Raw genomic sequence first — 15959 nt, forward strand, 5'->3', positions numbered from 1 at the left:
GGAGCAGGCAGGGGCCCCCAGATCTTGCCTGCAGTTCGATTCTCCTCGGGCTCAAATCCCCCACTTCTGATGCTATCCTTGACCAAATCAAGAGGACAGGGGCCTCAAGAGTCTCCATGACTAGTGTCTACGTGGCCGGGCTGTGACACAGCTGCCCTGCTCTCCAAGATCACTTGAGTAGACAAAGACCTGTGACAAAGGCCACAGTTTTCCAGGGACCCGTGCGTTGACTTTAGGCAACAAGTATCCCTCTAGTGGGGTCCAGCGCCCACTTTCCCTCCCCACAGTTTAGCTGCCTTCTCAGTAAGTGCTTCCCACCAGGGTGTGGACAGCACCACTGCCTCAGCACACCTAGAACCAATGAGTGCACGTTGCAGGTGGGTGCAGCTGTAGGAGCCCAGGTACCCCATGTCTCAGGCTCTGTGCTCTGCGATCAGCTTGTCTGTGCTCTGCGATCAGCTTGTCAGAGCTCGGCAGCGGCAGCTGCAAGAGGGGCACGCATCATCCCCACGAGGTCAGGACAGACTCTTGGCTGGGGAGGAGTCTCTGTGACACTGTACCCACTTACCACCAGGCCCGGGTTAAGCATCTTGAACTCAAGGAGTGGTGGGAACTTGGAGGAAGGGGTGCAGGGAGAGGGTTTCTTAGGCAGGCACTAAGCGGCCTATGCTAAAGCTTCAACTTGTGACCTTGGAGAAGGGTCGTGGGTGATGGAGACCTGGCCCTGAAGCGTCTGCTTTGGGGTACACAGGAGCGTGCCCAGTCAAGGACACTAGAGTGTGTCCCCTCCCAGCTCCCAAGGGCTTGGCTAGTTGGCATTGTCACCTCTGTGGTAGGGGTCTCCCCTGTCAGATTTCTTTCTTACCTCCCACCTGTCTCCAAAGTATCCTCTTGAGTATCCAAGGGAGCCAGAACCTGGGGAAGATAGAGTCACTGACTGTGAGCTTCACGTAGGCACAGCCATGGGGATGCTGTCATCTAATGGCGGCAGCCTAGAGTCCAGGGACTATGCAGGGTGACTCCCTTCTCAGCACCCATGACAGCTGGGTTTGCATACTTCCTGTAATGGGGAGCTCTCTATCTAAACAGGCAAACCTGCCAGGATTCAGGAGCCCAGCGTGTGAGAAAGTTCCTCTAGTTTTCCCCTGAGCTGGAATATGCCCCTTGTCTCACAGGCACTATCAGGAACCTTGGCGAAAGGGCCTCTCGCACTCGGAGCTGGGTGGAGGCCATGGCTTCTCCAGGGCTGCTCTCACCTGAAATACACGGGCCTGCATGCTGGAGGCCTCGTTCCAAGTCAGGTCTGGAATAATGGGTGGAGAATCAGGATGGGCATGGTTTTGAAGTAGGTTTAGAAATTCACATCTGTTTCAGAGGAGCAAAGACAGACCGCACCCAGGAATGGACCATGCTCCCAGGGCTCCTTTGTGGCGGGTCACGCCTGGCACAGGTGGTGATCTGCATGGGGGAAGTACAGGGACTTGGCACAGATTGGCCCTAACTCAACTGGGAGGATTTGGTTTATTGTTTTGTGTTGGGTTTTGTGTCTTTTGAAAAACAAGAGATTGAGCCTTTTTATGACATGGATTTTATAGCGTAACGAGCCAGCGTAATTTCCCATTCTCAGCAGCAAGTGCACTTTTTACACTAATTGCATAATTAGACATAATGTACTAATTGCGGTAATGGATGACAGTCAACTAAACTTTAACTTTAAAAACAGGGAGGCGTTGCTGGGGGTGGTGGCGGGTGCTTTGTGCCCCTGTGAGTGTTTCAAAGGGAAATGTGCTGGTGAGCGCTCCTAGCAACTGCCTCTTGGGGACCAAGGGGCCACGGAGCCACCAGGGCCTTCTCACCTTGTGATCTAGGCTGCACGTCCTCCTTCCCTGAGAACCCCTACACCCCCCCGCACTTCCTATCTACGTCCCTTCCCCTCAGCTTCCCTCTGCCCACCACAGCCCCTGTGCTGTGCAGTCCACTAGCTTTCCCTCCTCCCAGCATTGTACCTGCCGTTACTCCTGCCTGGAGTCCCTTATCCCCATGTCAGGCAGACTCCCACCCAGCCTTTCAGACTCTGTTCAGATGGCCTGTCCCCTGAAAAACTATCCCAGTCTTTTCCTTGACCTGCCTCCCAGCCATACGCAAGCAGGCCACCCCCACTCCCAAGTGTCTACTGCACATACCTCGCCCCACTGCCACCCTCTGCTCTTAGCAGACTGAACGGACATCTGTCCCCTCTGGATGGTGAGTCCCAGGAAGCCAGGGACAAGGTCTGGTCCATCTATGCTGCCCCAGGCTCAAGAGAGCCCCAACAAGAGCCAGTGGCATGAATGTGGAGTGTCCCAGTAGGAATGTAGGGACACAGGTGGGGAGGAGATGGGACCATTAAAGGGACGCTGACCCAGGAAGCACATCCTCACCTGCTCCTAGAAGCCAGGCCAGGAGCCCTCCCCACTGCTCTCACACTGCCTTTGTGTCCCCCATCAGAGCCTGGGCAGGGCCACACTATAATGGCCTGGGTAGGTGTCTGTGATCGCCTCAACAGAAAGTTCGTTCCAGGAACTCCCTAATTGATATGAAGGTTACTTATCAATAATTTGACAACTAACATCATAATGTTCAAATCCTACTTGTGACACGACACCACTTATAGCTGACTAACTGGAGCCAATCCACCACAGGATGGTGGCAGTGTGACATGGCCACCTGGGAACCTAACATGGTAGCTGATGTAGCCTGCGCCCAGGTGGCACCTGACACCCTGCCTGTGCACCGACTGTGTCCTCTGAGGGCTCCAGGGCCCCTTACGCTACTCTAAGTCTTGCACCAGGAAGGCCAGGGAGGGCCACAACCCCTGCCCCAGGGAGCGGTCTGCCACACACAGTCCAGGGCCTGGTATGTCCCCAGAGCAGCTGGGTGGGGGTTTTTGTGCACCCCCTGGGGAGAAGCCCCTCAGTCCAGTCAGGAACTGGGTCTGTCCTGCATGCTCAGTGGGAGGGGTCTCCAGGTACCCGGCTGTTCTATCGATGCTGTGACCTTCAAGGGTGATTAACAGCTATGTCAATACCCTCCCCACAAAGGCACAAGACAGAGGCAGCAGCCTGGTGGGGCTGAGGGCAGGAGCTTTGCCCTGACTGGCTGGGGTCCCTGAACTAATCACTACCAGTCCCCTATGACCGCACGTCCCTCCTGGCCCAGCTCGGGGTCCCTGAGCCACCATGAGCTCCCTAGCTTCCTTCCACAGTTCCCCTGATCCCTGGCACAAGTGTACCCCATTCCAGTAGCTGCCTCCCATCTCCAACCCCAGACCCTGTGGCCTCCAGTGCTTGCCCATGCAGGCTGGCCTAGGAAGGCCCAGCCCACTATCTCTAGTCCACTTGCTGCTCTCTCTCTAGAAACCTGTTGGCATGAGGGCTGTTGGCAGTTAAGACCCCCAGCAACTGCTCCTTTTGAGAACAGGAACCAGACGGCAAGATGTGGCTAGAGGGGGTTGGAGAACAGCAAATCCCCCAGGGGGCCAGATCGTGGGGCTCAGCTCCCTGTACCCTGCCTGTGCCCTCCCTTCCCTGTGCCCTGGGCATGGGGAGGGGCCGGAATGCTGGAGCACCCAGCCAAACCCCCAGCTGAGCCTGGGCCTTTGAGGAGACAGCCAGCAGCAGGGCTCAGCCTGCATCAAATCTTTCTCGTTCCATTTTCTTATTTAATTTTCCGGAGATTAGGGCCTGTTCACCTTCGCTGCAGAGAGGAGCCTCGCATGCATCCTGTTTTTACTTGCAGGGTTGGGTGGTTGGTTAGTGGATCAGGCTGGTTCCACCAGTCCTCCACCTCCTGCCCTCCAGACTGGCCCTTCTGCCTTTCACAGGCCTCAGGCCTTCAGCATCACCCTGGGTCCTCCCCACGTGCCTTTCAGGCTCACCAAATCCCCCGCCTATCCCATGGGCCCCTATGCCAGAGGCCTCACCTTCAAGTTTGGGAATAAATGCTAGGAACAGAATTGCACAGAGTGTAGTGATGAGGCTTGGCTGGTAGCTGGACCAGCCCCTCTGCTTCTGGAGTTCTACCCTCATCTCCCCAGAAACTCCCTGCAGCCCCTTTCCCCAGCCTTGCTCTAGGGAGGATTTAGATAAGCAGGGAAAGGCGGAGGGGAAGCAGGGACAGTGTGAGCAAAGGGGTGGCAGAAGGAATAAGCAGGAGCTGAGGACCCAGGGGCCTGCAGCTGCATCCAGGTCAATGGGCTGCAGAGGCTTTGGGTGCTGGCACCAGGGGCCAACAGAAGGGTGTCATGGTGGTTCCTTGGGCAGAAGTGGCATAGGAAGAAAGCATGGCAGATGCAGCCCCTGTTCCAAGGGGTAGCAGAGCTGCAGGCAGAAGTGGAACAGAGTCAGACCTAGGTCCAGCTGGCCCCGGAGCTCTGTTCTTGAACATGGAATTAGGCGTATGCATTCGCCGAGGGTCCATGCACACGGTGCTTGGGGAGAGCTGGAAGGGAGCTGGCTATGGCTGTGCCCTATCAGTGGCGTCCCTGTGTCTGGGCTTCCCTGTTGTCACCTCCCGGGCCCAAGCTGAGGTGTCGGAGACAAGGACAGGATGGCTAGGGAGGGGTGGCCCAGGGAGATCTGGGAAGAGGGGAGGAGCTGGAGATGGCAGACCTCAGGAAACCGAGGCTGTCTGCCCAGGAATGGGAACCAATGGCTTTGGATCCTAAGAGTGCAGATCTAGCAGGGAGAGAGCGGAGACGGAAGGGGACTGTGGTTCCTTCTGCAGAATTCTAGTGACAATAGTCCTCTGTCGGCCTGTGAAGTGGGGACTGCTGTTTTCTCACTTAATAGATCAGACAGAGGTTCAGAGATGGGGCAACTCATGGCTGGGTCTCTGCTTCCAAGCCCTGTGTCACCTATCAGAGGTGTGACCCTGCCACCTGGGAACCCACTCTCTCGGAGGCCTCTGAGCCCTAGCCCAGTCACCATGCCAGGCTTCAAGAAGCACCCTGGGTCTGGTGGGGAGGAACTCCTGGGTTCCCTGAGGAGAGCTGCACGGTCCAGCCTCAGATCTCGGGCTGCCGCTGCTAAGGACAGTCCTGATTGGGGTACCTGGGAATGACCTTGACAGGGACGTCAGGTAGGGAACTCCATCCCCTGCCTTGAGAAGCCAGGCAGCTGCGCCCCCTGCTGGCAAAAGTGGACCAGGGTGCTCTCAGCCAAGGCTTCAGCCAGTGTGGCTGAGACTATGGGCTCCACATACCCAGGGGTGCAGTCCAAGGTTGGGAAAGGGTGTGTTTTTAATGTCCCGAAACCTGGGCAGGAGGCCTCAGGGGGAATGGGGGACCTGGCTTTGCTACTCACAGTCACATGTCCTTGACCTGTCCTCCCCTGTTTCTCAGCCTCAGGTTCCCCAACAGTGGGCACTGGGCTCCGGACTCCTTGCATTTCCCAGTGATCCCCAGGCTCTGCCCCCTCCTTGACCTCTGTCTCTGTGGGAGGCCTCTGTCCTGAGGCAGGGCCCAAGGGTCCCAGGCAACAGCCTGGCTTGGTACCCACTTGGGGCTTCCATCCTCCCTGCCCTCTAATCGCCACTGCTCTGTGGGAAGGAGCAACTTCACCACAAATTATTTTGTTCTAAGAGAAGGACAAGAAGAAAAGAAGCCTGGAGGGATGGGGGTGGGAGGAGGAGATTGCCTGAGTGCTTTGTGCGGCGCTTTAACCCTTGGACTGCCAGGTGCGGGTGGCCAGGTGCTCTGGCAGCACCTGGTCCCCGTCTTCTCCCCCATCAGATGCCTGAGGCTTACCAGTCTTGCTGTCACTACCGACCTTATCTTCCTACTTGTCTGTCTCTCATCAGCTGCCTCCCCCACCTCCTTATCTCCCCATCAGCTCCTCTCTGTCTCTCCACATCGCTCTGCCTCTGCAGTCTGACGGCACAGCCTGGTGGCAGGAGCACAGCCTGGTGGCCCGGCATGTGACCCCTGGTGAACGACCCAGTTTGGGGCACGGACCTCCTGGGGTGACCTGGATGGACACATGGACCCAGTCAGGCTTAGACACACACAGGGGTATACAGTGCATATACACACGCCCCCAAGACCCCAGCTGTGAACAGACACCCACACAAATCTGCTTCTCCTACTCACCTAAGAGCCCCCGGGCTTTGTCTGAGGCCCTGACCTAGCCTCCTACCCCCAACATGCAGGCACATGCACACGTGATGTGTGTCGAGCCATGACAGCCCTCACACGCGCAGATGCGGGCTACCAGCGTTACAGTCCCGTGTGCGCATGCGCGCGGGCCCGCCCCCAGAGGAGGAGAGAGAAGGGCACATTTGTCCCCCCATGTGCTGCTTCTTCCCTGGTCCCTGCTCCCATATTCTGTGCCCTGAATGACAGAGGAACCCTGAGGGCACCCAGAGCTCCCGGTACAGTGTCTGCAAATGCCCTGGGGCAGTGCCAGCAAAAAGGGGTCTGGATGCCTGAGCCCTGTGGACGGGTGGCTGTGCGTGTGACGCACATATGGGTAGATAGGTGTGTGTACACGCGCGGGTGTGACAGCATCTTTGTGGTGGTGTGCACGTGTGCTTATTGGCTCCGTCTCCCCCTGCAACGCCCTGCCTCCTACCCAGCCCACCCTCCCCCCTCTACTGCTCTCAGCCACCCTGAGCTAGTTAGGGGCTTGCTGCTTACGGCCCTGGAGGAGGAAGCCTGAGTCCCAGAGAAAGCAGTGATAACCCCATCCTACCAACCACAAGCAGTGCAAACTGTGGAGCCCATGACCGTGCCCTTCCTCCAAGCCCATGAGAGCACTGGACCCAGCTCCCAGACCTCCACGCTCTCTCTGGCCAAAGCCAGCCAGGGTCGAGTGGGGTGAGTGCTGGACCGTGCTGTGCACGGAGGCCATGCAGGGGCAGTGGCGTGGGAATGTGTGACCGCCCTGGCCTCACGCCTGGCTTCTGCTTCCTTCCAGATCTACAAAGACAACCGGAATCTGTTTGAGGTGCAGGAGAATGAGCCTCAGAAGTTGGTGGAGAAGGTGGCAGGGGACATCGAGAGCCTGCTGGACAGGAAGGTACAGGCCCTGAAGGTAGGTGCAATCGTACGGGTTGAGCAAGGCATGGCCCCGCACTGTGAGGATGATGTCCTAACTCGCTGTGAACACAAGGCCCTCTTTGCCCTCTGAATTCAGGCGGGGCCATCATTGCCAGGGCTGTGTCCATGTGCACTGTGGGCAGCTGTGGCAGGAGCAGGATAGTTTTATCTGGAGTAGGCTACATGAGGGGTGACCTGGGGTCTTGAGGACCCGGTGTGGGTATGATGGTGGGGCCCGGGCAGGTTCCACCCCTCCCGTTCCTCTGCTCTGTCTGTGCGTGTGCCCTGGGTGAGCGCCTAGCCAGGATAGCGACCTGTTGATGGCTGGCAGGGTGGACTGCAGGTTGTGTCAGGGAGGGAGTGTGAAGAGGCCCTGAAAGCCCCACAGAAAGCTGTGGCCATGTGATGCTGGGGGTGGGAGCCCCTGCTCTGCTTGTGACTTTGAATGTTCCTCTGCCTCCCCCCCACCCCTGGGCCTCGGGGTCCCCCTGTATACCCAGAGAGGTTGCGCCTGTCAGCATCAAGGTACTGCGGTTCTGTGAGGTGACAGAACCTGCTGGGCTACGCTGCCCAGCTCTCCAAAGCCAGCAGACCCCTGGTACTCTACCCACCCCAGGGCTTCTACAGCTGCAGAGTGCCCTGGGCAGGTTGTGCAGTAAATGAGGGAGGGGGTCCAAACTGCCTCCAGATCAGGGGCACAGCTGCAGCTGCCCCAGCCTGTGTCAGTCAGAGAGATGCGTCCGATGAGAGGAATGAAGTACTGATCCACCCACGACGTGGAGGAACTTGAAAACATCATACTAAGTGAAAGAAGCCAGTCACCAAAGATCACCTATTGTGTGATACCATTTCTGTGAAATGTACAGAAGGGGCAAATCCATAGAAATGGAGAGTACGGTAGTGGTTGCCTAGGGCTAGAAGGGAGGGGATAGGGGGTGAGTGCTAATGGGTATAGAGTTTCTTTTGGGGGTGATGAAAATATCCTAAAATTCGATTGTGGTAATGGTTGCACAAAGCCAAATATGCTAAAAACCACTGAATTATATACTTTATGTGAGTGAGTTTTATGGTATGTGAATTATATTTCAATAAAACTATTTTTTAAAAAACAGATGAGCAAGTCCACACAAGCATCTCCAGGCTCAGACCAGTGTCCTGGCAGGGTCAGGTCAGGGCATCCATCCAACCCACCACACCCAGGCCCCAGGAGAGAACTAGGACCCCCTTGCATAGGATCTGGGCCCTGCTGTCCCCCTGGGGTCCCCTGCCTGCCCCTGTGTTACCTGGGATCATGGAATAAAGAAAGGCTGGCATCCCAGGCCCAGAGGCCCAGAGGAGGTGAACCCTGAGGGCGTCCCACGCAATGTGGATGGACGCAGAGCACTGGGAACTGGGCCCAGCTTGACCTTCAGAATCTCCTAGTCACAGGTCCGGACAACTGGGGAAATGAACTGTCATGAGGAGAAAGTAAAGCCAAGTCTCCAGCTGGGACAGCAGGCCCCATGGGTCTGCTCTGATAGTGGGAAACCTCTGCTTGCCCCACCTCCCCCAGCCAGCACACCATATCCCACCTTTTCATATTTTCCTAGAACTGGAGGTGACCGGGATACGTTCCCTTTCTCTTGTTCTCTGTGTCTTTGTCTCTCCCTCTCCCCTATATTCCAGACCCCCATTTGCCTACTACTTCCTTGCTTAGCTGTGCCCCACCCCCTGCCCAGTTCACACACTGAAGGCTGCCAGCCTTGAACTTGTGTCAAAACCATTTGATCCATTTAGGAAGGAGCACCCTTTAGGCCTGCTACCCACCCTGGCTTTAGGACCAGTCACCTCAGTGGGGGACAGGGCGTGCTCAGTGGTGGCAGTGATAGATGCCCGACCTGTCTTCCACTCCTGGAGCCCAGGACCCAGTCCAGGACCCAGCCCCTGCCCATCCCCTCCAAGCATCGCAGAGCTGGAGTCCCTCCACAAGCTCCTGTCCCCACTCCTAGAGGTACAGTCAACCTGACAGCTCGGGAGCCCAAGGCCTGGGGTCCTGATCCCAGCCTTGTCCCTGCACTGCATGCCAGACCCTGCCCCATGAGGCAGGGCAGGTGTCAGTCTCCTTTCCACTGCATCTGCAGCCCAGCCCATCCATGGCCTGGTACACAGTTGGCGCTAAATAGAAATTATTCTCGATGGAAGAATGATGGAAAAAGACACTCACTGATCAGGCAGTCACCATGTGCTGAGTCTGTCACACGTCATTCTCATAGCAACCCTGTGAGGGAGGCCTGCTTTACAGAGCGGACACTTAGGCTCAGAGGTACCATGCATCAGGCCAGGATGTGGCACAGCCGGATTTGAATCCAGGTCACTAGCACCCTAAGCCGGCTCTTGAGTCCCCACTTTATTCTTCAGGTGAGCACAGAGCCCACAGCCCTACCTTCCCAGCACTCTCCTGGCCAGTGAACACCCCTGCTGCAGCGTCCCCTGACGTCGGCCCACAAGATGCTCCTGTCTGTATCCCAGAGGAAGGGGAGGACCATCCTCCTTCCACTTTGGTCCTAATTGTTCAAGATGAGCTTTGGTCTTAATTATATTTTAAATTTGCTTTTAATCAAGTTCTGGCCATTTTCTCCTTTCCCACATTTGTTTGCAGCCTGAGTACATATGGAGGGAGGGGTAGTGGGGGTCTGGGTCCCCCCACCCCCCACTCTATCATTCCTCTCTCCCTGGACCCATCCAGTAATCCAATTTAAATCCTCTTGCTCTGGTCTGGAATTTTAATTTGGGGTTTGCAAAGAGGGAACTGAGCAATGCAGGACAGAAGTCCATTGTCTCACCCAATCAGGGACCATCAGACGTTTGTCAGAGTTTCTCCAAGCTGCACAGGGTGGTTTATGGACCAAGAGTCAGGCAGGAGTGGGCCAGGTCAGAGGCTTTGCAACGCAGGCAACCAGCATCCCCAGGTCTGGGAAACCTGCGGGGCCTCAGCTTTGGAGACCTGAAGGAGACCTCTCATAACTGTCTACCTAGGGAGGTGGGTTCTCTGAGCCAGGACCCGTACCGTTTGGGTCTCGAGTCCCAGGAAAAGGAGGGAGGTGCCTATGTTCTTACAGCAAATTGGAGGCAGAATTGGTCCCAGGTCAGGACTCTCCTGTCCTCCCAGCTGGGGTCTCGACACGCAGCCCCTCTCTCAGAAAGGTCATCTCTTCATGCTTGTGGTCCTTCCTCCATCTATTCATCATCATTCACTAATGGCCTACTGTATGCAGGCTGGCGCTGGGGTGTACTCGTGCAGCTCTCATTCTAGTCCTGTCTAGGTCTTAGTTTCCCCCTCTGTAAAATAGGGACATGAGACCATCTCTGCCCCATGCTTCTGGTTTCACAGCTCCAGGAGCCATCGTTTATAAAGGCCACAGTGAAAACTGTGTCCCGGAAGGTCGTGCCACCTTCACCATGATCTCGGGGTATTCCGACCTCCTCTCAAGGACAAGGCCGAGGGCATTGTGGCTCAGTGGGCTTAGTTCCTGGAGAATGGGAAGCCCAGGGCCAGAGCAGCCAGGCTAGAGCAGGTTCTTGAGGGGACATCAGTGGTGGCAAGAAGTCTACTCTCCAGATCTCTCCAAATAAGCCAAGGTTTACTTCTCTTATCCCCATTTTACATTTGAGGAAACTGAGCCCCAGAGAAGTTAAGCCATTGGCCCCAGGTCTCACGGCAAAACCAGGGTTTAGATCCAGGCAGTTGGGCTCAGACCCCACACAATATCCCTGACACTGCTCTCCTCTGTGCTACCACTAGTGGCCACATGGCATTTGCTGTCCGCAGAGAAATGGGGTTCTGATCTCCTCTGACAGGCTTGCTCTGGGATGACCTAGTGACCTTGGGCAAGTCCCTGCCCTTGCAGTTTCTTCCTCGTGTGGTAGAGACAAGACACCGAGCACCCCTCCCAGCATACACCTACAAGGCCCAGATGGATGAGATGGGGGTGCAGCTGTGGCCGTGGTTCTGGGGGCTCCAGTGGACAGTGTTCCCACCATCAGTGGCCTCTCTGGGGAGCGAGTGTCATTTAAATAGTAAAATTAAAAACCCTTCTGCACAGAGCCGCCCTGTTTTTGCTGCTAATGGCCACTTAACCCAATTAAACTGATGCATTGTTGGCAGTGTGACCAGGTCTGTTCAGGAACTGGGCTCTGGGCTGGGTGTTCAGAGGAGCAAGGGGAATGAGCCAGCAGGCCAGGGCTGCGGGGCAACAAACCCCTTGTCAGGAGGGAGGGCATGCCGCCTGCCTCCCATTCACTGCTTTCTTTCTCAGGCTTCACCTAATGCAGGGGTCTCAGTGTTAGCACTGTCGACATTTTCAATAGGTAATTCTGTGTTGTGGGGCTGCACTGTGCCCTCCCCCTAGATGCATCCCACTAGATGCCAGTAGTATGCCACTCCCCCAGTTATAACCACAAGTTTCTCCAAATGTTGCCAAATGTCCCCTGGCGGCAAAGTCCCCCCCGGTTGAGAACCACTGGTCTGATGGGACGGAGAGATGCAGCCATGGTGAAAGAAGTCCCACAAGCAGGGGGACATCAGGGAGGTCATGATGGGATGATGGGCAGCCCCAGCAGGAGGAAGAGCCCTTCAATTCAAGGGGGGCGGGGCCATGTAATAGCAATCTCGGGGTGGCCTGGAGGAGGCAGCAAGGATTTGGGAGGAAAGTTCAGCATTGAGGCAGCTGGAGGCCAGTTCAGAACCACTGATGGATTCATTCATTGGGGTTGGACAGGCAGATCAGCCCTGGGAGGACAAGATCATGGGTGTTACTCACTGCCAAGGCCTGGCCTAGAGCAGGAGCCTCTTGAACATTTGGAGAACAGGTACCAGGGCCGTGGTTCTGGGTTCTCGCTCTAAAAGGCACAGCAATGGGGCTTCTGTAGCGTTGGCTGCCTCCGCCCACCCTTCTCTGGGCAATTAAAAGGTGTGTGGGGGGGCTGGCAGTGGCTTCTGCCTTGCCTCCATTAGGAACGTTAAGAGAGCTTGACCCTTCCACTCTCCCGCTCTTGAACGGAGCAGCCAACACGTGGCGCCAATTAGGTGCGTGGGCGCCCAAGGCCGAGCAGCCTTTTCTCCCTGATTGCAGCGTTTGCGGCTGATTATTCTCCCCTCACCCAAACAGTGCTTCTGCTCCTGGCAAGGTGCCAGCGCCACCCAGAGGCGCCGACTGGGGCCCCCAGGGACGGGTGAGTGTGGAATTAGTGAATGGGCATCTGTTGAGTGTCTATTGTATGGGAGCCCTCGGGACCTCTGTCTACAGAGAAAGGTCAGCCAAATTCTCAAGGAAAGGAACTTGGTGGGTGGTGAGCCCTCAGGAGAGACCCGGAAGCATGAGGTGGTAGAGAGTGACCATTCCGGAACGGGGTCGAGGGAGCTCCTTGGAGGAGATGGCCTGCACGTGTGCAGGAAGGAAGGGGGACTGCTGTCCATTCCCCATACACCCGAGGGTCCTGAGAATCTGGGTCAGCCTTGGGCAAAGACAGGCTGCTCCCAGCTACTGGAGATGTGAGTGTGGGGATGGCCTCCCCAGGCGATGAGAACCCAGAGACCCCTCAAAGGCCTCCAGACTGAGCTGAAGGGGCAGGGAGCTGGCCTGGAAGAGGGAGACAGTGCCGGTGGGGCGTGGCTAGGGCATGGATGTGGTTAGGGGCGTGGTGGGCGTGGCTATGGTGTGGGTGTGGTCGGGGCGTGGCTAGGGCATAGGTGTGGTTAGGGCGTGGTGGGTGTGGCATGGTCGAAGGATCCTGGGGACACACATCATTCCCTCCAAGTCTTGCACTTGCTCGAGCTAGTGGTAGTCAGACCAGGGCCTGGCTTCTCCTGTCCGGCCTCAGGAAAGGCCCACCCTGTAGGTTTGGGGCTGGGCTTCCCTGGCCCCTGGGATTGCCACTATGGAGCAGGCCCCTCCTGGCTCCTCCTTCAAGGTGCTGGAGCCTCAGGGGGGGTCAGAAGAGCTGTGGTGGTTCCTCAGCATCCACTAGCCAAAGAAAGGGTCTAGGGGCCTGGGGTGCGATGTCCCTGAGGCCCACAGAGCCTGGCGGGCCAGCCTTACACCCACCCACCCCACCATTGAATTCTCCCCAGTGGTTGAAGGTCAGAGGGAAAGGGCTGAATGTAGCTACATGTCGGGCCAGGAAGCTCAGCGTCCTGCTTGTCCTGACCAGCATCGCCCACCTCCTGTAGGGACATCTTGGCTGAGGCACCCAGGTCTTGTTCCAAGAGTGTGTGTCTGAGCCTCCCGTGCCCAATGGCCCTGCTCACGATGCCAGGTGCATGCCCTGGGAATGCCACTCAGTCTCCCCATCGTTCACTTGCTCACTCAGTCATCCAGCAAATCTCTCTGCTGACCCCAGCCTGGCCCTAGGCATGGAGCCAGTCTCTGCTCACTGTGAGGCAAAATTCCCATTTTACAGATGAGGAAACAGAGGCTCAGAGACAATCCCAGCCCTAGCCACTGCTTGGCTGAGACAGGATCACAATTCCCCCTACTCACCCTGGTGCCCCAACCTGTGTGCCTGCCCCTCCCAGAGCTCCCAGGGGTCAAGAGGAAGCAGAGCCTGCTGACTGGGGACAAAGAGGAAGCCAGGGTGGGAGAGGAAAAAGTGAGGGTCTGCCAGGAGAGGGCAGAGCACAAGCAAGGGCCTAGGGGCAGGACCTCTGTTAGAGGACACTAGGGACAGCCAGAGAGGGTTGCTGGGTTGAAGAGGGCTACAAATGCAGTCTGGGAGCCATCACCCTGAGTTCTCTTTATAACACCCCTGCACCCCGCCTACCACAGGAGGGGGAATCTAGGGCATGGGGAGGGGGGTGTCAGCAAAATGGAAAAAACGAACCCTGGGCCTGAAGGAGACACACCAGACTCCACTCCCCAGAGAAGCCTGCGCCGAGGGAGGATATGCTGCTTTGCCTACGTCCCTGAGGGTTGGTCCTCGCCAGCAGTGGGGGTGGGGGCAGGTGCTGGGAGGCGGAGTAAAAGGGCCCGCAGGTGCCACAGGGACAAGCCAGTCTAATTTAGGATCAGAGAAGTGAGGAATTTAATTGAATTTTAATAGCGTCTGGCCCTTTGTTCTGAAATCCTCGTGTGTGAGGATTGGAGGAGGGTGGAGTGTATCTAAGACGGCAAGCCAGTGGTCCGGCTAGTCCTCCAGGACCCCAGACTTCCAGGAGACAGATAACGAGCTATGGGGTCCCACTGTGCAGCTGACATGGGAGGGGCAAGCCTAAGAAGACAGCCTGGAGGAGGTAGTGTTTGAGCTGAGCCTTGGGAGGTGGGTAGAATTTCCAAAGGGCGGAGAAAGGAAAAAAGGAAGACACCGAGTGAGAGTGAGCAGAAGTGACTCAGGCTGAGTCTGCTGGGATGAGTGCTGTGGGCTGGGAAGGGGGTCCAGCAGGTGTAGCCTGTGCATCATTATTTCCACCCAATGGGAGAGGGGATGGGGAGGAGACAGAAGCAGGGACGGCTCACTGCCTGAGTTCTGCACATCTGTAAGCATGGCTCCTTTGTAGTGCAGGCACCCGGGAACAGCCAGTCACCTCTCCTACCCGGTTTTCTGTGGCTTAAAATACACAGTGAGCAATGCTTCCACTGTGGCAGTGGCACCTGGGGGAGACTGAGCCCATGGGGGTGCTGGTGGGGAAGGCACAGTGCCATAGACCCAGCCTCAGGGTGGGGGGCATTGGGGTGGTGAGAAGCCCCTCGGAGGCCCCTCATGGATCCCTCGGCTGTCTTCTCCAGGCCCACACCTGAAAGCTGACCAGTCCCAGGCGCCATAGTACCTGGATGGGGAGGTGAGGAGAGAGGCCAGTTGACCCTGGCTCATCATGAGATACCGGGTACCTCAGGTGCCCTTTGCTTCCTTCAGCTTCTGTTTCCTGAGCGCTAAGCACATGGTATGGATGAGCCCTGTACGAGGTGACCAGGTACAGGGACATGGGCTAGATCTGCGGGCCCCCTCCTTTGAGGAGTGCAGTCTGCTCATGGTGATGCCACAAAGTGTGGAGCCGTGGTGGCAAGCCCATGAATACTGACCAGGCCTAGGGGGTGTGGGGTGGGTGCGGACGGGTACTGAGGAAGTTGCTGGTGATTTAGCCAGGCAGGGGAGAGTAAGCGAGGGAGAGGATCCAAGGCAGAGGCACAATAAAGTTCAAAGGCCAAAGGTAGAGCACATGTGTGTCTGTGTGCCTGCACACGCATGTGATGATGGAGGGTCTTGCCCGCTGGCCTGGCTCTGCAGCGCACGTATGCAGATGTGCTGTGAGGTGGGGCTTGGGGCAGAGGCATGCCTGAGCCATGCCCAGTGCAGATGCCATTCCTTGGAGTCTAGCTGAGACCTCGCCTAGTGACCACGACCTTCACAGTCCTGACCTTGCACTGCCCCTCTTTCTGGGCATGTATGAGTCCCCCTCAGAAAGATGCAGTGTAGCGCATGGTGCACGTGAGCAGGCCCAAAGTAAGAAGGTGGCCAAGAATTAGAGGTTTCACCCACTGCTGTGCTGTGGCCCCCACTCTGCACTTGACAAATCTCACATTCTCTGGGCCTCAGTTTCCCTACCTATGCAATAGGGACAACAAGCATAGCCTCACACGTCTGTCATCAGAGTTTATGCCCAGGCCTTGGTGACACCAGTTCAGGAAGGGATGCTCATGAGGTATCACATGGGATGGGCCCCATGGGCAAGGCTACCCTGTGCCCCCTTAGCTCCTTCCAGTATGTGGACCAACCCTGGGCCTTAGGACCTCATGCCAGCCCTCCCCTCTCTGGAGAGCTTGTCAGGGGCCAATCCCAGCTCCCACCTCTGTGGACCACACTGTCCAGGCTGCTCGATGCTTCCTGCCTCCTGGCACAGGCATTGGGGCCC

General features: G+C 56.9%; 1 protein-coding gene across 9 annotated transcripts in view; it reads left to right on the forward strand.

Moving 5' to 3' along the window:
* Positions 1–15959, forward strand: part of CACNA2D2 (calcium voltage-gated channel auxiliary subunit alpha2delta 2) — a 134337-nt gene that overhangs the window by 59372 nt on the left and 59006 nt on the right. For all 9 annotated transcript variants that reach the window (XM_074312283.2, XM_074312275.2, XM_074312279.2 and 6 more), the window contains exon 3: positions 6954–7070. In XM_074312283.2, the coding sequence (XP_074168384.1) occupies positions 6954–7070 (117 nt within the window). The remainder of the gene's footprint in view (positions 1–6953; positions 7071–15959) is intronic.

This window comes from Rhinolophus sinicus, chromosome 5 (assembly GCF_057876585.1).
Source record: "Rhinolophus sinicus isolate RSI-liver-muscle chromosome 5, RSI-T2T, whole genome shotgun sequence".
Lineage (NCBI taxonomy): Eukaryota > Metazoa > Chordata > Mammalia > Chiroptera > Rhinolophidae > Rhinolophus > Rhinolophus sinicus.